We start from the raw sequence: 27,044 nt of genomic DNA on the forward strand, positions 1-27,044 counted from the left end.
CGCATGTATAAATAAAAGGTTCTTTTATTAAAAAATAGATAAATAGAATAGTAAAAATGTTAGTGTTGCTCCTCGTTAATAGGAAGAGATCTTCTCCGGATCTTTCTCACCAAAACCATCAAGTCTACTTATCTGAATCCTTAAAATTTGATCTAACGGTACAAACAGAATTCTTTAAAAATTATAATAATTTTAGCTGTTTAATCAAATTTCAAAAATATAGACAAGTGGACTTGATGGTTTTGTGGGAGAGATCCGGAGAGGATCTCTTCCCCCCGTTAATCCAAATGAATGACAGTGAGTAAGCAATTCTTGACACGCTCTTCTGAGACCTCACTACTTTCAATCTGAACGAGAAATACAACGTTTTTGTCATCACGCACTCTCATTTCTAAGTTCCCATTTCAGCCTCCGACCTTTCAATTTCATTAAGTAAACAACAAATATTCACTTTTCTTCGCTGATTCTATTTTCTCTCGCCAAAGCCGAAATTTTTCGAAGCAAAAAGCACGAAACTTTGACCTGTTTTGGTGTCAGGGGAGAAATGGAGGCGTTCGATAAGATAAAGGTGACCAACCCAATTGTCGAAATGGACGGTACGATTTCTCTCCACTCCCATCTGATTCTCTGATTTCTATTTTCCGCCATTGTTTTGTTGCGAACTCTTGTTTCTCTGCTTTTTTGAATGCTTGAATTAATCTGGAAAATATGGATGGATAGACATTATACAAATGATCAAAGTGGTGTTTTTGGATGATCCCATTGATCAGAGCATGACCTTCAATCCATGTTTTAAGGACACCCCAACTATCATGCTCCATAAAAGTAGATGATCTTAGAATTACAGGATTTTGGTCAATTTGTGGGCTTTCTTGCCTTACCCACTAGTCCACTAATATGATGTTTCTGAGCTCATAGATTTAAATGATTAAACTTCTTTTTTGTTCGTTTGAGCCGAGTTGCGTGCAAATTATCTTATTAGAAGGTAAGGACATGGATGCAATGCAACATCTGAATTGAGATGTATATATCTGTGCCGGAGGCTTGGAGCTGTACTGATACTGATTTATTCAACTTTTTGTTATCTATGTTTAAGCTATGATGCATTATTTTCCGTGATGCAGGAGATGAAATGACTCGGGTGTTCTGGACATGGATAAAAGACAAGGTAATTTTGTTATCATGTGTTCCCTGTGATTTCATAGAGTTGTTGATGAATCTGCAACTTGTTTTCGTGTTCCACAGCTTATTTTTCCCTTCCTGGAGTTGGACATCAAGTACTTCGACCTTGGGATTCTTAATTGCGATGCCACCAATGATAGAGTCACAATTGAAAGTACCGAAGCTACTCTTAAGTGTGCCCTATCATTCTCCTTTCACAGTTGCTTTGCTATACTCAACTACCCTTCATGAACATTACTGTTTTTCTACCCTTCATTTCAGTTGTTGCTGCTTTCTTTTTCCTTTTTTACTGGCACGAGTTTGGCATGTTTAAATGGGCTCGACATGAGTTTGTCATATACTTTTGAACGGAATGACAAGTCAAATTGTTCGTGCTAGGCACAATTTGTCATATTCTATTGAAACAATTATCATCTTTCTTGAAACTAATTTTTTCATGAAAATTACTTTATCACCTGTTGATGCTCCTTTATTTTTGTTGTATAAATTTGCTTCCTGTTTTTGCTTGTTATCGTAGGTACAATGTAGCAATAAAGTGTGCAACTATAACTCCAGGTATTATACAGATTCTTAAATTTAGAGACAATGTGCATTTCTCCTTAATAAATGGACTACTTGGCCCTTTTTCATGGACATGATTTGGCCAACGTACTTTTGTGATGATCTGGATCATTTATTTGGATATTTATAGATGACGCTCGTGTGAAGGAGTTCAACTTGAAACAGGCGTGGAGGAGTCCAAATGGGACCATACGGAACATTTAAAATGGTCAATTGAATACTCCCTCAATATTTAGTATTTACCATTGTATATTCTTTGTTTGACCGATTGTAAGTAGCCAATGCATTTTGGTGCTCTGTCAGTACTGTTTTTAGAGAACCTATTCTGCAGAAATGTTCCCCGTCTTGTTCCAGGTTTGCTACAAGTTTGTCATCTAAATTTTCCTTTGTATCATTGTCAAAAGAACTATAAGTTAGTGGACATTTCAGGTTGGACAATGCCAATATGTATTGGGAGACATGCTTTTGGTGATCAGTACTGAGCAACTGATGCAATCATAGAAGGACCTGGAAAACTTAAATTGGGTTTTGGTAATTCTGAGTTTGACTTCTGACTGTTTAAAGTGCTTGTATAGAAGTTAATCTGGTGCGCTTTTCTTACACACACACACACACACCATATAGTTACGTTATTATCTTACCAATTGCTTTGCAGTACCTGATGGGCCTATGAACAGACAGAGTGGGAGGTTTACAAATTTACTGCTGCTGGAGGCATAGCATTGTCCATGTATAAGATGGAAGAGGTTCAAATTTTCCGTTTAAGCAGAAATAAAATGTTCTGGTAAACTGGTTACCTCTGTAAATGGTTTAACAACTATTTTTATTCTGCTTAAATTGTGAGAGCAGTCTATCTGTGCTTTTGCTGAGGCTTCCATGAACACTGCAAACCAGAAAAAGTGGCCACTTTGTCTTAGCGCTAAAAATACTATTCTGAAGAAATATGATGTTATACTGTTGTCTTTCATCTTTCACCGTGCAGTCTTTTCTTTTCATAATTACCCATGGTACATTATGAGTCAGTGTGACTATGATGTAATGTTTCACTACAGGATTTTTATTGCCATTTTCTTACCCTTGAATTTAATGAAGGTTGAAGGACAGCTTCCAGGAAGCTTATGAAGCTCATTGGAGATCAAGATATGAAGCTGCAGGGATTTGGTGAGATAACTTGTCATCCAAGCTGATTAGTTTGTGTAGGTCCGGTGATTTTCAACTAATTAGTACTCTGATTTGAAGGTATGAGCATCGTCTTATTGACAACATGGTTGCTTATGCTCTCAAAAGTGAAGGAGGTTATGTTTGGGCATGCAAAAATTATGATGGGGATGTGCAAAGTGACTTCTTAGCCCATGGTCTGTATTTACTTTTGTTAGTCTGTGAGTTAGTATTCAACTATTTCTCTTTTTAACGTGTGGTGCTGCGTTTGTTGGAAGCAAATGCTATTTCCTTGACTGTCCTAGCGAATGTGTTTGCTAATGTTTGGTTACCTTTCAATAAACTTTGATACAGGTTTTGGATCTCTGGGGCTGATGACATTTATACTGGTAATCAATTTTGTCTAATATTTCGCTATGCTTGTTGGGGTACAGTTTTGAGTTTGGATGCATGAAAACTTGGATTTGGTTCCAGGTGTGCCGAGATGGAAAGACCATCGAAGCTGAAGCAGCCCATGGCACAGTAACCCACAATTACCGGATCCACCAGAAAGGAGGCGAAACAAGCACAAACAGCATAGCTTCGATCTTAGCATGGTCACGAGGTCTTGCACACAGGTACTAGCTCAGTATGTAGTTTGGTGGTTGAAAGTCAGTATTTGGAATTTGCTTCTGTTTAGAAATTGTTTGAAACATTAGATAATAGTTTGAGTAAACCTGTGTTATCGTATCAGAGCAAAGTTAGATGGCAATGCCAGACACTTAGATTTACGGAGAAACTTGAAGCATGTTACGTAGGAACCGTCGAATCTGGGAAGATGACCAAGGATCTTGCACTCCTTATCCATGAGCCTAAGTAAGTGTTGTCAAGAGTCGTATTTTGTTGGTAACTTTCAGATGCGTTTTATGTTTCTGTATGATAAAAAGTTTCATGCTTCGTGTAGGGTGACTAGGTCTCAGTATCTGAATACCGAAGAATTTATTGACGCCGTGGCTGATGAGTTGAGAGTTAGATTGTCTAGCAGAGCAAAGTTGTAATCTCGGTTTTGGTTACAAGTACAAATTACCAGGCCCGGAAATAATTAGTCTCAGCGTACTACCTTACAAACACTTGAGCAAATAAGTTCAACAAGCAAAAAAAGGTGATTGTAGGATGAGGAGTACGGCAAAGCAGCACACCGAGGTTGGTTAGTTTTCATCTGCGCTACCCCATCTGGGGGTCTCAGTCGATTCAAACTGTGTTTGCATTGTGTGTTTGTTTGTTTGCTACCCCACTTGTAGGGGTGGGGTGCCCCTACTAACCCGAGGGACTTAGGGCATGCTTAAAGTGACTTCACAAGAGTGGTGAACAGATTTCAAACACCATGGCCTCGCTTGACCAAGATTCCATCACCTATCAATCGCTTTAATGCCCTGCTTAGTTACAAACCTGCACTACCAGGCTCGGCGATAATGAAGTTTAATGCAATTCCTTATAAACAGTTGTGGCAACCAGGATTTACCCGATGTGGGACTCAAAAGTCGTATTTATTTGAAAGTTTAAATTGCTTGGATATTGTTTCCGTGCAATAGAAGTTTCATGTTTCATCTAGGATCACTAGGTCTCATTGTCATCTTCTGGTCTTTACTTGAGACCAAAACAAAAAACGGTTTGCACTTGCTGCCCAAGTCGATGGGTTAGGGCATGCTTCATGGGACCTCACACACCAAATAGTGGTTTTTTTAAGGAATGGTGTTAGAATTAAGATTAAAACATTTAACATCAGATTAAAAAACTTATTAGGTGCCTTGATTATAAGCAGAAATATTTCTAAACAGCTGAGTTACAAGCCTTTTATATTTAATTAAACCTTGAAAGTACATCAATAACCAACGACCATTTTGATTAAGGGTACCAATCCTCCTATTTTGTTAGTAGGAGATTCTGAGTTTGAATCTCATCTAGATTTGATTCACATAATATAACAAGAGAAAAAATGAAACATACATCAATTTTGTTGGGACGAGCAGATGGTTTGAATTTCATAGGAAGTGATTTGTGACTCAAGTTTAAGAGAATTTTCGTTGCACCCTTAGTTCAAGGTTTGATTTCACCATCTCCTTACTCTCACTTGTATATAAAAAAAAATAAAAATAAAAAGTTGATGAATTAAAAACACACATATGTATATACATATGTTAATCTTTACTCTATTATGACTAAGGTTAAAAAAGACACTAACCGGGCGGTGGAGAGGGGAGTTTGACTGAACAGCAAGCTAGGTAAGGTATTTTTCATCTATGAAACATGGGCCATGGGCCCAACCAATCGATTCATAGTTGTGCTAGTTTGCTATCTACTCATAATGAATAGAATGTCACTAACCTAAGTAGCTTAGGACGTGCTTAATGTGATCTCACACACTAACTGGTGGTGAGCAGATTTCATACATCATATACCCACTTTGCCAAGGCTCCACCACATGTCAATCACTTTAATATCATGCTTAGTTACAAGCCGACGCTAGATATTTGAGACTTAATCTGATGTGCCCTTGTATCATTGTCAAAAGAACTGTAAGTTAGTGTTCATTTCAGGTTGGACAATGCCAATATGTATTGGGAGACATGCTTTTGGTGATCATTACGAAGCAACTGATGCAATCATAGAAGGACCTGGAAAACTTAAATTGATTTTTGGTAATTCAGTAGAGAGCTTCAAGATTTCTGAGTTTGACTTCTGACTGTTTAAAGTGCTTGTATAGAAGTTAATCTGGTGCACTTTTCTTACACACACACACCATATAGGTACGTTATTATCTTACCAATTGCTTTGCAGTACCTGATTGGCCCAACGAGAAGACAGAGTGGGAGGTTTACAAATTTACTGGTGCTGGAGGCATAGCATTGTCCATGTATAACACGGACGAGGTTCAAATTTTCCGTTTAAGCAGACATAAAAAGTTCTGGTAAACTGGTTACCTCTGTAAATGATTTAACAGCTTTTTTTAATTCTGCTTAAATTATGAGAGCAGTCCATCCGTGCTTTTGCTGGGGCTTCCATGAACACTGACTACCAGAAAAAGTGGCCACTTTATCTTAGCACTAAAAATACTATTCTGAAGAAATATGATGGAAGGTATGATGCTATCCGGTTGTCTTTCATCTTTCACCGTGCAGTCTTTTCTTTTCATAATTACCCATGGTACTTTATGAGTCGGTGTGACTTTGATGTAACGTTTCACTACAGGATTTTTATTGCCATTTTCTTACTCTTGCATGTAATGAAGGTTCAAGGACATCTTCCAGGAAGTTTATGAAGCTCATTGGAGATCAAGATATTGCAGGGATTTGGTGAGATAACTTGTCATCCAAGCTGATTAGTTTGTGTAGGTCCGGTGGTTTTCAAATAATTAGTACTCTGATTTGAAGGTATTAGCATCGTCTTATTGACAACATGGTTGCTTATGCTCTCAAAAGTGAAGGAGGTTAGGTTTGGGCATGCAAAAATTATGATGGGGATGTGCAAAGTGGCTTCTTAGCCCAAGGTCTGTATTTACTTTTGTTAAAGTCTTTGAGTTAGTATTCAACTATTTCTCTTTTTAACATGTGGTGCTGCGTTTGTTGGAAGCGAATGCTATTTCCTTGATTGTCCAAGCGAATGTGTTTGCTAATGTTTGGTTACCTTTCAATGAACTTTGATACAGGTTTTCCATCTCTGGGGCTGATGACATTTATACTGGTAATCAATTCTGTCTAATATTTCACTATGCTTGTTGGGGTACAGTTATGAGTTTGGATGTATGAAAACATGGATTTGGTTCCAGGTGTGCCCAGATGGAAAGACCATCGAAGCTGAAGCAGCCCATGGTACAGTAACCCGCCATTACCGGGTCCACCAGAAAGGAGGCGAAACAAGCACAAACAGCATAGCTTCGATCTTTGCATGGTCACGAGGTCTTGCACACAGGTATTAGCTCAGTCTGTAGTCTGGTGATTGAAAGTCAGTCTTTGGATTTTGTGTCTACGTTTAGAAATTGTTTGAAACATCAGATAAGAGTTTGAGTAAACCTGTGTTACCGTATCAGGGAAAAGTTAGATGGCAATGCCAGACTCTTAGATTTTACAGAGAAACTTGAAGCATCTTGCGTATGAACTGTCGAATCTGGGAAGATGACCAAGGATCTTGCACTCCTCATCCATGGGCCTAAGTAAGTGTTGTCAAGAGTCGTATTTTGTTGGCAACTTTCAGATGCGTTTTCTGTTTCTGTATGAAAGAAAGTTTCATGCTTCGTGTAGGGTAACTAGGTCTCAGTATCTGAATACCGAAGAATTCATTGACGCCGTGGCTGATGAGTTGAGAGTTAGATTGTCTAGCAGAGACAAAGTTGTAATCTCCGTTTGGTTAAAAGTCCACGTTACCAGGCCCGGAAATAACTAGTCTCAGTTTACTACCTTACAAACACTTGAGCAAATAAGTTTGTCTCCGATGGGCGATGGGGGACTTGTTTGTCGTAACAAACTTTATCGTTGTTTTGGGAAATTGAGAGGTTTGCAGTTGCAATGAGCAAAAAAAGGTGATTGTAGGATAAGGAGTCCGGCAAAGCAGCACGCCGAGGTTAGGAAGTTTTCATCTGCGCTACCCCATCGGGGGGGTCTCAGTCGGATTCAAACTGTGTTTGCATTGTGTGTTTGTTTGTTTTGCTACCCCACTCGTAAGGGTGGGGTGCCCCTACTAACCCAAGGGGCTTAGGACGTGCTTAAAGTGACTTCACAAGAGTTGTGAACAGATTTCAAACACCATGGCCTCTCTTGACCAAGATTTCATCACCCATCAATCGTTTTAATGCCCTGCTTAGTTACAAACCTGCGCGACCAGGTTCGGCGATACTGAAGTTTAATGCAATTCCTTATAAACAGCTGTGGCAACCAGGGTTTACCCGATGTGGGACTCAAAAGTCGTATTTCTTTAAAAGTTTAAATTCCTTAGATATTGTTTCCGTGCGATAAAAGTTTCATGTTTGATCTAGGATCACTAGGTCTCATTGTCATCTTCTGTTCTTTATTTGAGACCAAAACAAGAAGCTGTTTGCACTTGCTGCCCAAGTCGATGGGTTGGGGCATGCTTCATGGGACCTCACACACCAAATATTGGTTTTTTTTAGGAATGATGTTAAAATTAAGATTAAAACATTTAAAGTCAGATTAAAAAACTTATTAGGTGCCTTGATTACAAGCAGAAATATTCCTAAACAATTGAGTTACAAGCCTCTTATATTTAATTAAACCTTGAAAGTACATCAATCATCAACAACCATTTTGATTAATGGTACCAATCCTCCGATTTTCTTAGGAGGAGATTCTGAGTTTGAATCTCATCTAGATTTGATTCACATAATATAAGAAAAGATAAAATGAAACATACATCAATTTTGTTGGGACGAGCTGATGGTTTGAATTTCATAGGAAGGGATTTGTGACTCAAGTTTAAGAGAATTTCCGTTGCACCCGAAGTTCAAGGTGTGATTTCACCATCTCCTTACTTTTGCTTGTATATAAAAAATAAAAACGATAAAAAAGAGTTGATGAATTAAAAACACATATATGTATATACATACGTTAACTTTACTTTACTGTGACTAATGTTAAAAAAGACACTAATCAGGTGGCGGATACGGGAGTTTGGCCAAACAGCAAGCTAGGTAAGATATTTTTCATCTGTGGAACATGGTCCATGGGCCCAACCAATCGATTCATAGTTGTGCTTGTTTGCTATCTACTCATAATGAATGAAGTGTCACTAACCTGAGTAGCTTAGAACATGCTTAATATGAGTTCAATGTTGTGTAATGCATAATATCTAAAACCATATGGTTACACTTCATCTCTTCAAGAAATTCTACGAAACCTCGTCAAGATAGATACCCAAGTTCTTATATTCTGTAAACTGATCCACCGCTTCAGAAGGCATGCCCATCTTACACATAAGAATTAAACTAACAATCACACAATTTGTTTTTACACCCTTCGACTCCATGTCATGATTGAAGAAGATTCAACAAGCAAAAAAAAGGTGATTGTAGGATGAGGAGTCCGGCAAGCTTTCATCTGCGCTACCCCATCGGGGGGTCTCAGTCGATTCAAACTGTGTTTGCATTGTGTGTTTGTTTGTTTGCTACCCCGCTCGTAAGGGTGGGATGCCCCTACTAACCTGAGGGGCTTAGGGTGTGCTTAAAGTGACTTCACAAGAATGGTGAACAGATTTCAAACACCATAAGCCTCACTTGACCAAGATTCCATCACCCATCAATTACTTTAATGCCCTACTTAGTTATAAAGTTATGCTACCAAGCTCGGCAATACTCAAATTTAATGCAATTCCTTAGTTGTGGCAACCAGGGTTTATCCTATGTGGGACTCAAAAGTCGTATTTCTTTATAAGTTTCAATTGCTTGGAACGTGCGATAAAGGTTTCATGTTTCATCTAGGATCACTAGGTCTCATTGTCTCAGCATCTTCCGTTCTTTAGTTGAGACCAAACAAGAAACGGTTTGCATTTGCTACCCGCTTTATCATGGGCGGGGTGCCCAAGTCGATGGGTTAAGGCATGCTTCATGGGACCTCACACACTAAATATTGATTTTTTATAGAAATGATCTTAAAATTAAGATTAAAGAATTTAACATCAGATTAAAAAACATATTAGGTGCCTTGATTACAAGCAGAAATATTCTTAAACAATTGAGTTACAAACCTCTCATATTTAATAAACCTTCAAAGTACATCAATCACCAACGACCATTTTGATTAATGGTACCAATCTTCCAATTTTTTTTAGGAGGAGGTTCTAAGTTTGAATCTCATCTAGATTTGATTAACATAATAAAAGAAAAGATAAAAAGAAACATACATCAATTTTGTTGGGATGAGCTGATTGTTTGAATTTCATAGGAAGTGATTTGTGACTCAAGCATTGTTAAGAGAATTTCCTTTGCACCCAAAGTTCAAGGTTTGATTTCACCATCTTTTACTCTCGCTTGTATAAAAAAAAAAAAAATTGATGAATTAAAAACACATATGTATATACATACGTTAATCTTTACTCTACTATGACTAAGGTTAAAAAAGACAATAATCGGGTAGCAGACAAGGGAGTTTGGCCACACAGCAAGCTAGGTAAGGTATTTTTCATCTGTGGAACATGAGCCATGGGCCCAACCAATCGATTCATAGTTGTGCTTGTTTGCTATCTACTCATAATGAATGAAGTGTCACTAACCTAACTAGCTAAGAAGTGCTTAATGTGATCTCATACACTAACTGGTGGTGAGCAGATTTCAAACATCATATACCCACTTTGCCAAGGCTCCACCACACGTCAATCACTTTAATATCCTACTTACTTGCAAACCAATAATAGATATTTGAGACTTAATCCGACGTGGGACTCCAACATTTTATTCATTACAATGATGTTTCCGGGGGTAAAATACCCTTCACTTTAAATGTTGCATCATTAACCACTCTGTTTTATTATTTGGCACTAACCTTGCATCGGGGAACACAATTAACAAGATTTATATTTCTTAGGTAATTTTTCTTTATCGGTTTCGAATTTGCTTAAACATCAAACATACATCCATTTTCGCATAAGAAAAACACATACATCACAAAAAAAAATACATACATCAATCGCCAATGAGTCAATGACCCACTTGGATTAGTAGTACAGTCTTCGATATTGTCCGAGGAGGTCATGAATTTAAATCTCATGAACAGTCCGACTGATAAATTAACACATGTATACATACACGACAATCTTTACTATTGTACTAAACCACAAAATTTGAATGTGAAGGCAGCTTGGCATTGCCATCATCTTCTTTCAGGTTTCCATAGTCACAGTAGCAACTTTCTCCACTGTTTTGGCTCTTCATCCATCCTGAGATTTGCTCTCTATAGCTTATGCAGATTTTTTCCGACTATTCTTTCTTTATGTCTTAAAAAAAATATACAGACCAGAAACAGCGAGTTAGGTACTGCAATGAACAGAAAGCAAAAGGAAAATCCCTATAAGGATCATGTTAGACAAATAAGGAATATGGTTGGAATCCTTGTGTAATTGTATATAATATTATTATTGGAAGAATAAGCCGTCCTACAGCCGTCAAGCCGTCCTAGCTTGTCTCCTAGCCGTCCTAGCTTGTCACTAGCCGTCCTAGCTTGTCACTAGCCGTCCTAGCTTGTCTCCTAGCCGTCCTAGCTTGTCTACTAGCCGTCCTACCTTGTCCTACCTACACATTTGTATCATGTATATATATCCTTGTAATCTTGTAGAGAAAAAAAAAGAAAACATAAGCATTCTCTTCCATTTGCATTCTCTTCCATAAGCATTCTCTTCCATTTGCATTCTCTTCCATTTTTCCACATTCATGTATCAATAACAAATATAATTTTTAGCCTACATACCTTTTTCTACATGGTATACAGAGCAGGTTTATAACCCTAGCCCTAGTTTTTTTTTTTTCGGCAGCTTTCTCTGCCGTTCCCATGGCTGTTCGTGGCCCGTCCCGTCCCTCCTCTGCTCGTCCTCCCCTCTACTGCACCTACTGCAATTTTGATTATCATACCCGAGACACCTGCCATAAACTTCATGGCTATCTCGTTGGCCATCCCCTCCATGGCCAACCGTGGCGACCACCGCGCCGTGCCACTGCTTCCAGTTCTTCCCGTAGCCATGCACCTTCCAGTCCTCCCCAGCAGCCACGGTTTTCTGCTTCCCGGCCCCATAATTTCACCCAGGCCCATCACGTGCAAGGCACCCAGGCCCCCGCCTCCTCTTCTACTCCAGCGACCCACCAAGTGCACAGGACCCAGCCCACTTTGCATGACTTGCAGCTTGCCATGCTTGACCTCTCTGCCGAGCAGCACTTCCGTGTTCTAGCTGCTCTACGTGACACCACCACCCCTCCTCAGGCCAATGCCGTGCTCACTACTGATTTTGCCCAAGGTTTGTTACCTGTCACCTCTCGTCATGGTCAATGGATTCTTGACAGTGGTGCTACGGATCATATTACTTCTTCCGCTTCATGTTTGGTTAATCGTTCTCCTTCACATTTGCTGCCTGTTTCTTTGCCTAGTGGTGCTTCCGCTCCCATTACTTTTACCGGCACTCTTCCTTTAAATTCCTCAGTTACTTTGAAGGATGTTTTATGTGTCCCTAATTTCCGAGTGGACCTTTTATCGGTTGGTAAACTTACAGATGGATTATCGTGTTCCATAACCTTCTTTCCTTCTTGGTGTGTTTTGCAGGACTTGGTTTCGAAGGCGATGATTGGTGTGGGTAAGCGACGTGGCGATCTGTATTACCTTGTGGCCCTTACCTCTTCTCTCCCCACCCATCAACCTTTCTGCAACATCATTACCATCCCCTCCTCCCTCTAGCATAGGCGTCTTGGTCACCCCTCCTCCACTCGTTTGCAAGCTTTAGCATCTAGCTCTCTTAATTGCACTTTTGATTCTAGTCATATTTGTGATGTTTGTCCGTTGGCAAAACAAACTCGTCAACCTTTTCCTTTGAGTTCAATTTCATCAACTTTCCCTTTTGCTTTAATTCATTGTGATATTTGGGGCCCGAATCGTCAATCTTCTCTTTCTGGTGCTAATTATTTCTTATCCATTGTGGATGATTTTTCTCGCTTTACGTGGGTCTTCCTCATGAAACATAAATCCGACACTCAACAATTAATTAAGGATTTTTTTGCTTATGTCACTACCCAATTCCGCACTACCATCCAATGCATTCGTACTGACAATGGTGGTGAATTTTTATCTCTTCGTAGTTTTTTCTCTGATCATGGGGTGCTTTTACAAACTTCTTGTGTTTATACCCCCCAACAAAATGGCGTTGTTGAAAGAAAACATCGTCATCTTCTTGAAACCGCTCGCGCCCTTCGTTTTCAATCCCATCTTCCTATCAAGTTTTGGGGGGAATGTGTGCTTACCGCTACTTATCTCATCAATCGTCTCCCTACCCGTCTTCTCCATCATAAATCCCCATTTGAGGTTCTCTTTTCGAAAACCCCATCTTATGACCACTTCCGCGTCTTTGGTTGTCTGGCATATGCCACCTCTGTCACTCCCACCACCAAATTTTCCCCTCGGGCTCATCGTTGCATTTTTCTCGGTTATCCTCATGGACAAAAGGCCTATACCCTTTACGATCTCGACAATCACCGCATTTTCACTAGTCGAGACGTCATCTTTCACGAAGGTACTTTCCCTTATGCCGTTTCTCACCCTCCTATCCCATCCTCTTCGCCTACCCTACCCATCCCACCCCCTCTGGACTTTACATATAACCCACCCCTTCCTGCCCCGACGCCTCACCCTCCTCCACCTTCCTCCCCTTCCACGCCTCCCACAGATTCCCTTACTGCCCCATTACCCGTTCCTCCTCATGCCCCTGCCCTCTCAGCATCCCTTCCTTCCCCCCCCCCCACCCCGCTACTTCCTTACCTTTCACCCTTTTACCCACGGACATCCTTACCCCCCCACTACCTACCAATCCTCCCCTTCCCCGCACCTCTTCCCGTGCCCATAAACCTCCATCCTATTTAAAAGACTACGTTTGCTCGCAGGTGATTCTGCCATCCCACCCATCTTCGACTTCGTAACCCGGTTCTACACAAGGTACGCGATATCCATTTTGTAATTTTCTCTCTTATCACCGTTACTCTCCCCGGCATTTTTCTTACATTAACTCTGTCAGTCAGACTGTGGAGCCTTCCTCCTTTGCCGAGGCTGCCACTGACCCCAATTGGCAACGTGTTATGACTGAGGAGCTTCAAGCTTTACATGCTAATGGTACTTGGACTTTAACTTCCTTGCCCCCTGGCAAAATTCCCATTGGTTGTAAGTGGGTGTACAAACTCAAGCACAATTCTGACGGCTCTATTGACCGCTACAAAGCTCGTTTGGTTGCTAAAGGCTTCACTCAGGCTGAAGGTATTGATTATCATGACACTTTTTCTTCTACTGCTAAGATGATTACGGTGCGTTGTCTTCTTACTCTTGCTGCTAGTCAGTCTTGGTCTCTTCATCAGCTTGATGTTAATAATGCTTTCTTACATGGTGACTTACATGAAGAAATCTATATGTCTCCTCCTCCTGGTCTTCGGCGACAGGGGGAGAATCTTGTGTGTCGCCTTCACAAGTCACTTTATGGTCTTAAGCAGGCTTCTCGCCAATGGTTTGCCAAATTCACTAGTGCCATCATTTCTGCCGGTTTTCAACAATCCAAAGCTGACTATTCATTGTTCACTAAAAAGTCTGGTATTTCTTTCACAGCTTTGCTCATTTATGTGGATGATATTGTGATTACAGGCAATGATGCTAGTGCCATTAATTCTCTGAAGTCTTTTCTCCGTGATCATTTTCGGATAAAAGACCTTGGTGATTTAAAATATTTTTTGGGTATTGAGGTTTCTCGTTCCAAACAAGGGATTTATATTTCTCAACGCAAGTATGCATTAGAGATTCTCAAGGACTATGGTTTTTTGGGAGCACGACCCATTGCTTTTCCTATGGATGACACAAAATTATCTGATAAAGGAGAACTTCTCAAGGATCCTGAAAAGTATCGACGATTAGTAGGTCGGTTAATATATCTCACTATCACTCGGCCGGATATCACATATTCTGTGCATGTTCTAAGCCGTTTTATGCACGAGCCAAGGATATCTCATATGGATGCTGCGCTTCGTATTGTTCGTTATTTGAAGGCTACTCCAGGTCAAGGTTTATTATTTCGTTCTGACAACCAGACCAAGTTAACTGCGTTTTGTGATTCTGATTGGGCAGGTTGCCCTATCACTCGCCGTTCGACTACTGGGTATTGTGTATTCTTGGGCGGTTCTTTGATTTCTTGGCGGCCGAAACGACAGAAAACCGTTTCGCTCTCTTCAGCAGAGGCGGAATATAGGGTCATGGCAGGTGCTTGTTGCGAGATAGTTTGGCTTCGTTTTTTGTTGAAGGATTTGAACATTCCTTTGGATGGTCCTTCCATTTTATTTTGTGATAATCAAGCAGCGTTACATATAGCTGCCAATCCTGTTTTTCATGAACGAACTCGTCACATTAAGATGGATTGTCACTTTATACGAGATAAGATTGTAGATGGCACAATAGAGACCAAGCATGTGGGTACGACACAACAGTTGGCAGACTTGTTTACCAAACCTCTTGGGAAAGAAAAGTTTTCGGGTATGTTACGCAAGTTGGGAGTTCTTGACATCCACTCTCCAACTTGAGGGGGAGTGTTAGACAAATAAGGAATATGGTTGGAATCCTTGTGTAATTGTATATAATATTATTATTGGAAGAATAAGCCGTCCTACAGCCGTCAAGCCGTCCTAGCTTGTCTTCTAGCCGTCCTATCTTGTCACTAGCCGTCCTAGCTTGTCTACTAGCCGTCCTACCTTGTCCTACCTACACATTTGTATCATGTATATATATCCTTGTAATCTTGTAGAGAAAAAAAAAGAAAACATAAGCATTCTCTTCCATAAGCATTCTCTTCCATTTGCATTCTCTTCCATTTTTCCACATTCATGTATCAATAACAAATATAATTTTTAGCCTACATACCTCTTTCTACAGATCAAATAAAATATCTACGATTCATTTATATTGAGTATACGCTGGTAGTACAGTACGGCAATAATTTAAACCCCATAAAGAGGTTTACTGAACTTTGTTAAAATGGGTCTGGTGGTAAGAACACCTACTGCCGCACTCATGGCTAGTGTTCAACTCTCACGTTTCCATTCTAAATATTTTACGATAAAAAAGAGGAAACCAGCAAATGTTCTAGTAAGAGACGAGGGTCATATTATGCTCTCAGACTTCGATCTCTCACTCCGTTGTTCTGTCAATCCTACAATAGCCAAGTCTTCATCTGCCCATGTAAGCAATGGTGGTGCTGCCGGTGGTGGTGGTGGTGGCGGGGGCATTTTAGACGATGGCCTTGCTGTGCATGGTTGTATGCAGCCTTCCAATTTCTTTCCACGCATTTTACCTACCAAGAAAAACCGGAATTCCAAATCAGATTTTGGCCTTTCGACTAATGGATCCCTCCCTGAACTGATGGCAGAGCCTACAAATGTGCGTTCCATGTCATTTGTTGGAACACACGAATATCTAGCCCCAGAGATTATTCGCGGAGAGGGCCATGGAAGTGCAGTGGACTGGTGGACATTTGGTATCTTCTTATACGAGCTCTTACATGGGACAACCCCCTTCAAAGGTCAAGGAAGTCGTCCCACGCTCTTCAACGTTGTAGGCCAGCCTCTGAAATTCCCAGAAACACTACAAGTAAGCGTTGTGGTGCGTAATCTCATACGAGGACTCTTGGTGAAAGAACCACATAAACGAATTGCGTACAAAAGGGGTGCCACAGAAATAAAGCAACACCCATTTTTCGAGGGAGTGAAATGGGCTCTGGTGAGATGTGCTACGCCTCCCCATGTTCCTGAACCGGTAAACTTTTCACAATATGCCAGCAAGGAGGCGAACTCTGCAGACAAAAAGATGACAGATGTGGGAAGTGATAAGAAGAACGGTAGTAATGATTCATCTTATGTAGATTTTGAGTACTTCTAGCACTCCTTTAGGATGATATTTTACATTCTCGGGAGGAAAACTACATTGTACAAAGAGCAAAACGTTGCAACCCGATGAGATATATACTTATCATTACATGTTGAGGGTTTCACAGAGAAAACATTTGTTAGCAGAATACTATTGATTTCTTTCTAGGCAAGGGGAAATAACAACACATATATAGGGATGGAAATTGCATCTAAAGTTTTGTGTGTCATTCTTTCGCGTGTATATGCATCGATTTCTGTTTAAGGATTTGTCGATGTGTACTACATTGTATATGATTTGTATCTGGTCTGGTGTAACATACTGTCAAATTGTTCAAAGTAGGACTAATACTTGTTCCGTTGCTTCGGAATTTCGTGCTGATTATGGAACTCCTCAGGCTGAATTGAAAAGTAGATTGTGTTAATGATACAACTCCTGGATATTGTATGCTGTCATAGTAAACTTGTTTAGAATTTGTATGGGGAGATAGCAGTACTGTCTTGTATAATATTCTCTACCCTTGACTTGTTTAGGCATCTCCTTGCACTTGGTAAAGATGCCTACTTGAGCAGGCCTTTGGGACTGCAAAGTGGGTTTATTCTGAAACCCAAAGTGAATATTCAAAATATAAAATACTAAAAACAAAAAAATAAAAATACGCGAGACTCTAATACCATGAAATTAAAGTTCCACTTTAAAATTAATTGACAATAAGAGGGTATCACAACTCCACATAAGTCGTTGCATAACTTATACACTTTCCAACATGAGACAACTATTCACATTGATGAGGTATGATGAAAAATTCTAACGACAACCAAGAGGCCACCCCGGCACAACGAGAAATACTAAGGAGACCCACCATGCATGACTAAGGACTTTCTTGATTGCTCTAGATTACATGGTACTCCAAATGTTTTAATTGTTAAATCTTTATTTAAAAGTATAAAAATCAAGATCGAATAGTTAAAACACCTGGAGTATGGTACTCTAGAGCACCCTAGACGCTTTGTCCATGACTATACATAACACAGCTCAGGGCACAAAAAGGTATACTAACTAGCTATTAATCTAGTGACAGAAAAAACCTCTCTCTCTAAAACCTTTATTTCCCTCTGCCTTAAAGAAAAAAGAAACCCTCCTAGTCGCCGCTCCTTACTCTGACTTGGGGTTGGCGGCAACCCGACTCCCACCTCTTTCTAGCCTTTCTTCCCTCTTCCTCTTCCTTCTCCACCCCCTGTAGCTTCCCTCTTTCCCCATCTTTTCTTTCCATCCATCTCTACTCTTTGCATCTTCCCTCTTCCCCCTTCTTTCCTTCATCCTTCCCCCATCCTCCCACTCAAAAAGTTTTTTTAATTTCAGCACTTTTTCCGTTGATCCAATTGTTTTGTTGGTTCGTCCTCTTGATGATGGTGGTGGTCTTGCAATGGAGGGACATCTAGTGGCTGCTGGTTTCCATTTCAGTTTGAGGGTTTTTTTGTTGTTGTTCAGCTGGCCACTTTGGGTCTACGCCTATCTACTGTATTTTCTTATTTGTTGCTGGGCTTGTATTTAGGTAATGGGTTGCCTTCTTGTACTAGTCTTTCTAATTAATGGAAGTAATTTAGTTTGACCAAAAACAAAAATATCTAGCTATATTAATACTTCTCTTCTTTGTGTTAAAAGACGTCTCAACTTCGAACTCTCATGATGCGTTAGCAAGAGATTGGAAAACAGGATTGAGTATAGTAGGTTTGATGAAATATGTAAAATTAGTTGGATAGAAAATAAAATATTTCAAAAGAAACGCCCGTGTAAACAAAAAGTTCTTTTATTAAAAAATAGATAAATAAAATAGTAAAAATGTTAGTGTTGCTCCTCGTTAATAGGAAGAGATCCTCTCCGGATCTTTCTCACCAAAACCATCAAGTCCATTTATCCGGATTCTTAAAATTTGATCCAATGGTACAAACATGCTCCTTAAAAGTTATAATAATTTTAGCTGATTGATCAAATTTCAAAGACCTAAATGAGTGGACTAGATGGTTTTGTGGGAGAGATCCGGAGAGGATCTCTTCCTCTAGTTAATCCAAATGAATGACAGTGAGTGAGCAATTCTTGACACGCTCTTCTGAGACCTCACTACTTTCAATCTGAACGAGAAATACAACGTTTTTGTCATCACGCACTCTCATTTCTAAGTTCCCATTTCAGCCTCCGACCTTTCAATTTCATTAAGTAAACAACAAATATTCACTTTTCTTCGCTGATTCTGTTTTCTCTCGCCAAAGCCGAAAGCTTTCGAAGCAAAAAGCACGAAACTTTGACCTGTTTTGGTGTCAGGGGAGAAATGGAGGCGTTCGATAAGAAAAAGGTGACCAACCCAATTGTCGAAATGGACGGTACGATTTCTCTCCACTCCCATCTGATTCTCTGATTTCTATTTTCCGCCATTGTTTTGTTGCGAACTCTTGTTTAAGCTGCTCAAAAATAGCATGTTTCTCTGCTTTTTTGAATGCTTGAATTAATCTGGAAAATATGGATGGATAGACATTATACAAATGATCAAAGTGGTGTTTTTGGATGATCCCATTGATCAGAGCATGCCCTTCAATCCATGTTTTAAGGACACCCCAACTATCATGCACCATAAAAGTAGATGATCTTAGAATTACAGGATTTTGGTCAATTTGTGGGCTTTCTTGCCTTACCCACCAGTCCACTACTATGATGTTTCTGAGCTCATAGATTTAAATGATTAAACTTCTTTTTCGTTCGTTTGAGCCGAATTGCGTGCAAATTATCTTATTAGAGGGTAAGGACATAGATGCAATGCAACATCTGAATTGAGATGTATATATCTTTGCCGGAGGCTTGGAGCTGTACTGATTCTGATTTATTCAACTTTTTGTTATCTATGTTTAAGCTATGATGCATTATTTTCCGTGATGCAGGAGATGAAATGACTGGGGTGTTCTGGACATGGATAAAAGACAAGGTAATTTTGTTATCATGTGTTCCCTGTGATTTCATAGAGTTGTTGATGAATCTGCAACTTGTTTTCGTGTTCCACAGCTTATTTTTCCCTTCCTGGAGTTGGATATCAAGTACTTCGACCTTGGGATTCTTAATCGCGATGCCACCAATGATAGAGTCACAATTGAAAGTACCGAAGCTACTCTTAAGTGTGCCCTATCATTCTCCCTTCACAGTTGCTTTGCTATACTCAACTACCCTTCATGAACTTACTGTTTTTCTTCCCTTCATTTTAGTTGTTGCTGCTTTCTTTTTCCTTTTTTACTGGCACGAGTTTGGCATGTTTAAATGGGCTCGACATGAGTTTGTCATATACTTTTGAACGGAATGACAAGTCAAATTGTTCGTGCTAGGCACAATTTGTCATATTCTATTAAAACAATTAGCATCTTTATTGAAACTAATTTTTTCATGAAAATTACTTTATCACCTGTTGATGCTCCTTTATTTTTGTTGTATAAATTTGCTTCCTTTTTTTGCTTGTTATCGTAGGTACAATGTAGCAATAAAGTGTGCAACTATAACTCCAGGTATTATACAGATTCATAAATTTAGAGACAATGTGCATTTCTCCTTAATAAATGGACTACTTGGCCCTTTTTCATGGACATGATTTGGCCAACGTACTATTGTGATGATCTGGATCATTTATTTGGATGTTTATAGATGAAACTCGTGTGAAGGAGTTCAACTTGAAACAGATGTGGAGGAGTCCAAATGGGACCATACGGAACATTTTAAATGGTCAATTGAATACTCCCTCAATATCTAGTATTTACCATTGTGTATTCTTTGTTTGACCGATTGTAAGTAGCCAATGCATTTTGGTGTCTGTCGGTACTGTTTTTAGAGAACCTATTCTGCAGAAATGTTCCCCGTCTTGTTCCAGGTTTGCTACAAGTTTGTCATCTAAATTTGCCTTTGTATCATTGTCAAAAGAACTATAAGTTAGTGTTCATTTCAGGTTGGATAATGCCAATATGTATTGGGAGACATGCTTTTGGTGATCAGTACCAAGCAACTGATGCAATCATAGAAGGACCTGGAAAACTTAAATTGGTTTTTGGTAATTCAGTAGGAGCTTCAAGATTTCTGAGTTTGACTTTTGACTGTTTAAAGTACTTGTATAGAAGTTAATCTGGTGTGCTTTTCTTACACACACACACACACACCATATAGGTACATTATTATCTTATCAATTGCTTTGCAGTACCTGATGGGCCCAATGAGAAGACAGAGTGGGAGGTTTACAGTTTTACTGGCGCTGGAGGCATAGCTTTGTTCATGTATAACACGGACGAGGTTCAAATTTTCCGTTCAAGCAAAAATAAAAATTTCTGGTAAACTAATTACATCTGTAAATGATTTGCTGACAGCTATTTTTTATTATCCTTAAATTGTGAGAGCAGTCTATCCGTGCTTTTACTGAGGCTTCCATGGACACTGCGTACCAGAAAAAGTGGCCACCTTATCTTAGCACTAAAAATACTATTCTGAAGAAATATGATGGAAGGTATGATGTTATCCTGTTGCCTTGCATCTTTCACCGTGCAATCTTTTCTGTTCATAATTACCCATGTTTCATTATGAGTCGGTATGAGTTTATGATGTAACGTTTCACTACAGGATTTTTTTATTGCCATTTTCTTACTCTTGAATTTAATGAAGATTCAAGGACATCTTCCAGGAAGCTTATGAAGCCCATTGGAGATCAAGATATGAAGCTGCAGGGATTTGGTGAGATAACTTGTCATCCAAGCTGATTAGTTTGTGTAGGTCCGGTGATTTTCAACTAATTAGAAGTCTGATTTGAAGGTATGAGCATCGTCTTATTGACGACATGGTTGCTTATGCTCTCAAAAGTGAAGGAGGTTATGTTTGGGCATGCAAAAATTAAGATGGGGATGTGCAAAGTGAAAATGGGTCCGGACCTCCTGCGGGAATGATTTGGAAGATCCAAAATCAAAAATAGTGGTATTTGCTAGCAACAACATAATGGAGGCAGTCAATCAATATAGATTGATCCGAAATCCTTTCCTATTTCTTCTAGTCGTAGGGTTAAAACCAAAAAATATTTATTGCTTTCTTGATGACATTAAGTTCTTTCAAAATTGACTATCTGTCCCTCTGTTAGAAGTGTTCCAGAAATGTCTGCGATTGAGTAAATAGCTCTACGAACGAATATAGCCCGAGGTCTGTATTTACTTTTGTTAGTCTGTGAGTTAGTATTCAACTATTTCTCTTTTTAACGTGTGGTGCTGCTTTTGTTGGAAGCAAATGCTATTTCCTTGACTGTCCTAGCGAATGTGTTTGCTAATGTTTGGTTACCTTTCAATAAACTTTGATACAGGTTTTGGATCACTGGGGCTGATGACATTTATACTGGTAATCAATTTTGTCTAATATTTCGCTATGCTTGTTGGGGGTACAGTTATGAGTTTGGATGCATGAAAACTTGGATTTGGTTCCAGGTGTGCCCAGATGGAAAGACCATCGAAGCTGAAGCAGCCCATGGTACAGTAACCCACCATTACCGGGTCCACCAGAAAGGAGGCGAAACAAGCACAAACAGCATAGCTTCGATCTTTGCATGGTCACGAGGTCTTGCACTCAGGTACTAGCTCAGTATGTAGTCTGGTGGTTGAAAGTCAGTATTTGGAATTTGGTTCTGTTTAGAAGTTGTTTGAAACATTAGATAATAGTTTGAGTAAACCTGTGTTATCGTTTCAAGGGAAAGTTAGATGGCAATGCCAGACTCTTAGATTTTACAGAGAAACTTGAAGCATCTTGTGTAGGAACCGTCGAATCTGGGAAGATGACCAAGGATCTTGCACTCCTCATCCATGGGCCTAAGTAAGTGTTGTCAAGAGTCGTATTTTGTTGGTAACTTTCGGATGCGTTTTCTGTTTCTGTATGATAAAAAGTTTCTGCTTCGTGTAGGGTGACTAGGTCTCAGTATCTGAATACCGAAGAATTTATTGACGCCGTGGCTGATGAGTTGAGAGTTAGATTGTCTAGCAGAGCAAAGTTGTAATCTCGGTTTTGGTTACAAGTACAAATTACCAGGCCCGGAAATAATTAGTCTCAGCGTACTACCTTACAAACACTTGAGCAAATAAGTTTGTCTCCGATGGGGGACTCTTGTTTGTCGCAACAAACTTTATCGTTGTTTTGGGAAATTGAGAGGTTTGCAGTTGCAATGTGTAACAGTTGACTGAAGAAGATTCAACAAGCAAAAAAAGGTGATTGTAGGATGAGGAGTCCGGCAAAGCAGCACGCCGAGGTTGGTTAGTTTTCATCTGTGCTAACCCCTCGGGGGGATCTCAGTCTCAGTCGATTCAAACTGTGTTTGCATTGTGTGTTTGTTTGTTTGCTACCCCACTCGTAGGGGTGGGGTGCCCCTACTAACCCGAGGGACTTAGGGCGTGCTTAAAGTGACTTCACAAGAGTGGTGAACAGATTTCAAACACCATGGCCTCGTTTGACCAAGATTCCATCACCTATCAATCGCTTTAATGCCCTACTTAGTTACAAACCTGCGCTACCAGGTTCGGCGATAATGAAGTTTAATGCAATTCCTTATAAACAGTTGTGGCAACTAGGATTTACTCGATGTGGGACTCAAAAGTCGTATTTATTTGAAAGTTTAAATTGCTTGGATATTGTTTCCGTGCAATAGAAGTTTCATGTTTCATCTAGGATCACTAGGTCTCATTGTCATCTTCTGGTCTTTACTTGAGACCAAAACAAAAAACGGTTTGCACTTGCTGCCCAAGTCGATGGGTTAGGGCATGCTTCATGGGACCTCACACACCAAATAGTGGTTTTTTTAAGGAATGGTGTTAGAATTAAGATTAAAACATTTAACATCAGATTAAAAAACTTATTAGGTGCCTTGATTATAAGCAGAAATATTTCTAAACAGTTGAGTTACAAGCTTCTTATATTTAATTAAACCTTGAAAGTACATCAATCACCAACAACCATTTTGATTAAGGGTACCAATCCTCCTATTTTGTTAGTAGGAGATTCTGAGTTTGAATCTCATCTAGATTTGATTCACATAATATAACAAGAGATAAAATGAAACATACATCAATTTTGTTGGGACGAGCAGATGGTTTGAATTTCATAGGACGTGATTTGTGACTCAAGTTTAAGAGAATTTCCGTTGCACCCGAAGTTCAAGGTTTGATTTCACCATCTCCTTACTCTCACTTGTATATATAAAAAAATAACACATATGTATATACATACGTTAATCTTTACTCTATTATGACTAAGGTTAAAAAAGACACTAATCGGGCGGCGGAGAGGGGAGTTTGACCGAACAGCAAGCGAGGTAAGGTATTTTTCATCTACGAAACATGGGCCATGGGCCCAACCAATCGATTCATAGTTGTGTTTGTTTGCTATCTACTCATAATGAATAGAATGTCACTAACCTAAGTAGCTTAGGACGTGCTTAATGTGATCTCACACACTAACTGGTGGTGAGCAGATTTCAAACATCATATACCCACTTTGCCAAGGCTCCACCACATGTCAATCACTTTAATATCATACTTAGTTACAAGCCGACGCTAGATATTTGAGACTTAATCTGATGTGCCCTTGTATCATTGTCAAAAGAACTATAAGTTAGTGTTCATTTCAGGTTGGACAATGCCAATATGTATTGTGAGACATGCTTTTGGTGATCAGTACGAAGCAACTGATGCAATCAGAGAAGGGCCTGGAAAACTTAAATTGATTTTTGGTAATTCTGTAGAGAGCTTCAAGATTTCTGAGTTTGACTTCTGACTGTTTAAAGTGCTTGTATAGAAGTTAATCTGGTGCACTTTTCTTACACACACACACACACACACACACACACACACACACCATATAGGTACGTTATTATCTTACCAATTGCTTTGCAGTACCTGATGGGTCCAACAAAAAGACAGATTGGGAGGTTTACAAATTTACTGGTGGTGGAGGCATAGCATTGTCCATGTATAACACGGACGAGGTTCAAATTTTCTGTTTAAGCAGAAATAAAAAGTTCTGGTAAACCGGTTACCTCTGTAAATGATTTAACGGCTTTTTTTTATTCTGCTTAAATTGTGAGAGCAGTCTATCCGTGCTTTTGCTGAGGCTTCAATGAACACTGACTACCAGAAAAAGTGGCCACTTTATCTTAGCACTAAAAATACTATTCTGAAGAAATATGATGGAAGGTATGATGCTATCCGGTTGTCTTTCATCTTTCACCGTGCAGTCTTTTCTTTTCATAATTACCCATTGTACTTTATGAGTCGGTGTGACTTTGATGTAACGTTTCACTACAGGATTTTTATTGCCATTTTCTTACTCTTGCATGTAATGAAGGTTCAAGGACATCTTCCAGGAAGTTTATGAAGCTCATTGGAGATCAAGATATTGCAGGGATTTGGTGAGATAACTTGTCATCCAAGCTGATTAGTTTGTGTAGGTCCGGTGGTTTTCAAATAATTAGTACTCTGATTTGAAGGTATTAGCATCGTCTTATTGACAACATGGTTGCTTATGCTCTCAAAAGTGAAGGAGGTTATGTTTGGGCGTGCAAAAATTATGATGGGGATGTGCAAAGTGGCTTCTTAGCCCAAGGTCTGAATTTACTTTTGTTAAAGTCTTTGAGTTAGTATTCAACTATTTCTCTTTTTAACATGTGGTGCTGCGTTTGTTAGAAGCGAATGCTATTTCCTTGATTGTCCTAGCGAATGTGTTTGCTAATGTTTGGTTACCTTTCAATGAACTTTGATACAGGTTTTGCATCTCTGGGGCTGATGACATTTATACTGGTAATCAATTCTGTCTAATATTTCACTATGCTTGTTGGGGTACAGTTATGAGTTTGGATGTATGAAAACATGGATTTGGTTCCAGGTGTGCCCAGATGGAAAGACCATCGAAGCTGAAGCAGCCCATGGTACAGTAACCCGCCATTACCGGGTCCACCAGAAAGGAGGCGAAACAAGCACAAACAGCATAGCTTCGATCTTTGCATGGTCACGAGGTCTTGCACACAGGTATTAGCTTAGTCTGTAGTCTGGTGATTGAAAGTCAGTCTTTGGATTTTGTGTCTACGTTTAGAAATTGTTTGAAACATCAGATGAGAGTTTGAGTAAACCTGTGTTATCGTATCAGGGAAAAGTTAGATGGCAATGCCAGACTCTTAGATTTTACAGAGAAACTTGAAGCATCTTGCGTATGAACTGTCGAATCTGGGAAGATGACCAAGGATCTTGCACTCCTCATCCATGGGCCTAAGTAAGTGTTGTCAAGAGTCGTATTTTGTTGGCAACTTTCAGATGCGTTTTCTGTTTCTGTATGAAAGAAAGTTTCATGCTTCGTGTAGGGTAACTAGGTCTCAGTATCTGAATACCGAAGAATTCATTGACGCCGTGGCTGATGAGTTGAGAGTTAGATTGTCTAGCAGAGACAAAGTTGTAATCTCCGTTTGGTTAAAAGTCCACGTTACCAGGCCCGGACTACCTTACAAACACTTGAGCAAATAAGTTTGTCTCCGATGGGCGATGGGGGACTTGTTTGTCGTAACAAACTTTATCGTTGTTTTGGGAAATTGAGAGGTTTGCAGTTGCAATGATCGTGTAACAATTGATTGAAGAAGATTCAACAAGCAAAAAAAGGTGATTGTAGGATAAGGAGTCCGGCAAAGCAGCACGCCGAGGTTAGGAAGTTTTCATCTGCGCTAACCCCATCGGGGGGGTCTCAGTCGGATTCAAACTGTGTTTGAATTGTGTGTTTGTTTGTTTTGCTACCCCGCTCGTAAGGGTGGGGTGCCCCTACTAACCCAAGGGGCTTAGGGCGTGCTTAAAGTGACTTCACAAGAGTTGTGAACAGATTTCAAACGCCATGGCCTCGCTTGACCAAGATTCCATCACCCATCAATCGTTTTAATGCCCTGCTTAGTTACAAACCTGTGCTACCAGGTTCGGCGATACTGAAGTTTAATGCAATTCCTTATAAACAGCTGTGGCAACCAGGGTTTACCCGATGTGGGACTCAAAAGTCGTATTTCTTTAAAAGTTTAAATTCCTTAGATATTGTTTCCGTGCGATAAAAGTTTCATGTTTGATCTAGGATCACTAGGTCTCATTGTCATCTTCTGTTCTTTATTTGAGACCAAAACAAGAAGCTGTTTGCACTTGCTGCCCAAGTCGATGGGTTGGGGCATGCTTCATGGGACCTCACACACCAAATAGTGGTTTTTTATAGGAATGATGTTAAAATTAAGATTAAAACATTTAAAGTCAGATTAAAAAACTTATTAGGTGCCTTGATTACAAGTAGAAATATTCCTAAACAACTGAGTTACAAGCCTCTTATATTTAATTAAACCTTGAAAGTACATCAATCATCAACAACCATTTTGATTAATGGTACCAATCCTCCGATTTTCTCGGGAGGACATTCTGAGTTTGAATCTCATCTAGATTTGATTCACATAATATA

General features: G+C 39.6%; 1 protein-coding gene and 2 pseudogenes across 1 annotated transcript; all 3 read left to right on the plus strand.

Moving 5' to 3' along the window:
* The first annotated feature begins 445 nt into the window (after window positions 1–445).
* On the plus strand, window positions 446–22,763 carry LOC125472375 (annotated as a pseudogene).
* LOC103958100 lies at window positions 5,839–26,631 on the plus strand (annotated as a pseudogene).
* Window positions 18,602–21,285, plus strand: LOC125472377 (isocitrate dehydrogenase [NADP]-like). Its single transcript, XM_048573711.1, has 10 exons — window positions 18,602–18,910; window positions 19,463–19,506; window positions 19,584–19,693; window positions 20,037–20,074; window positions 20,211–20,289; window positions 20,381–20,433; window positions 20,509–20,610; window positions 20,755–20,846; window positions 20,954–21,057; window positions 21,213–21,285. Exons 1-10 carry the CDS (start codon window positions 18,859–18,861, stop codon window positions 21,283–21,285), a joined length of 747 nt encoding a protein of 248 aa, XP_048429668.1. The 5' UTR covers window positions 18,602–18,858.
* Window positions 26,632–27,044: the final 413 nt, after the last annotated feature.

The sequence above is a fragment of a genome, unplaced genomic scaffold, assembly GCF_019419815.1.
Source record: "Pyrus x bretschneideri cultivar Hongxiangsu unplaced genomic scaffold, Pyrus_bretschneideri_v1 Contig7, whole genome shotgun sequence".
Classification (NCBI taxonomy): domain Eukaryota; kingdom Viridiplantae; phylum Streptophyta; class Magnoliopsida; order Rosales; family Rosaceae; genus Pyrus; species Pyrus x bretschneideri.

Coding starts and splice junctions, on each gene's coding strand:
- LOC125472377 (XM_048573711.1), top strand. CDS start 18,859: ATGGAGGCGTTCGATAAGAAAAAGGTGACCAACCCAATTGTCGAAATG. Junction 19,694..20,036: donor AGTACCGAAGCTACTCTTAA/GTGTGCCCTATC, acceptor TTGTTATCGTAG/GTACAATGTAGCAATAAAGT. Junction 20,847..20,953: donor TCATGTATAACACGGACGAG/GTTCAAATTTTC, acceptor TTGTGAGAGCAG/TCTATCCGTGCTTTTACTGA.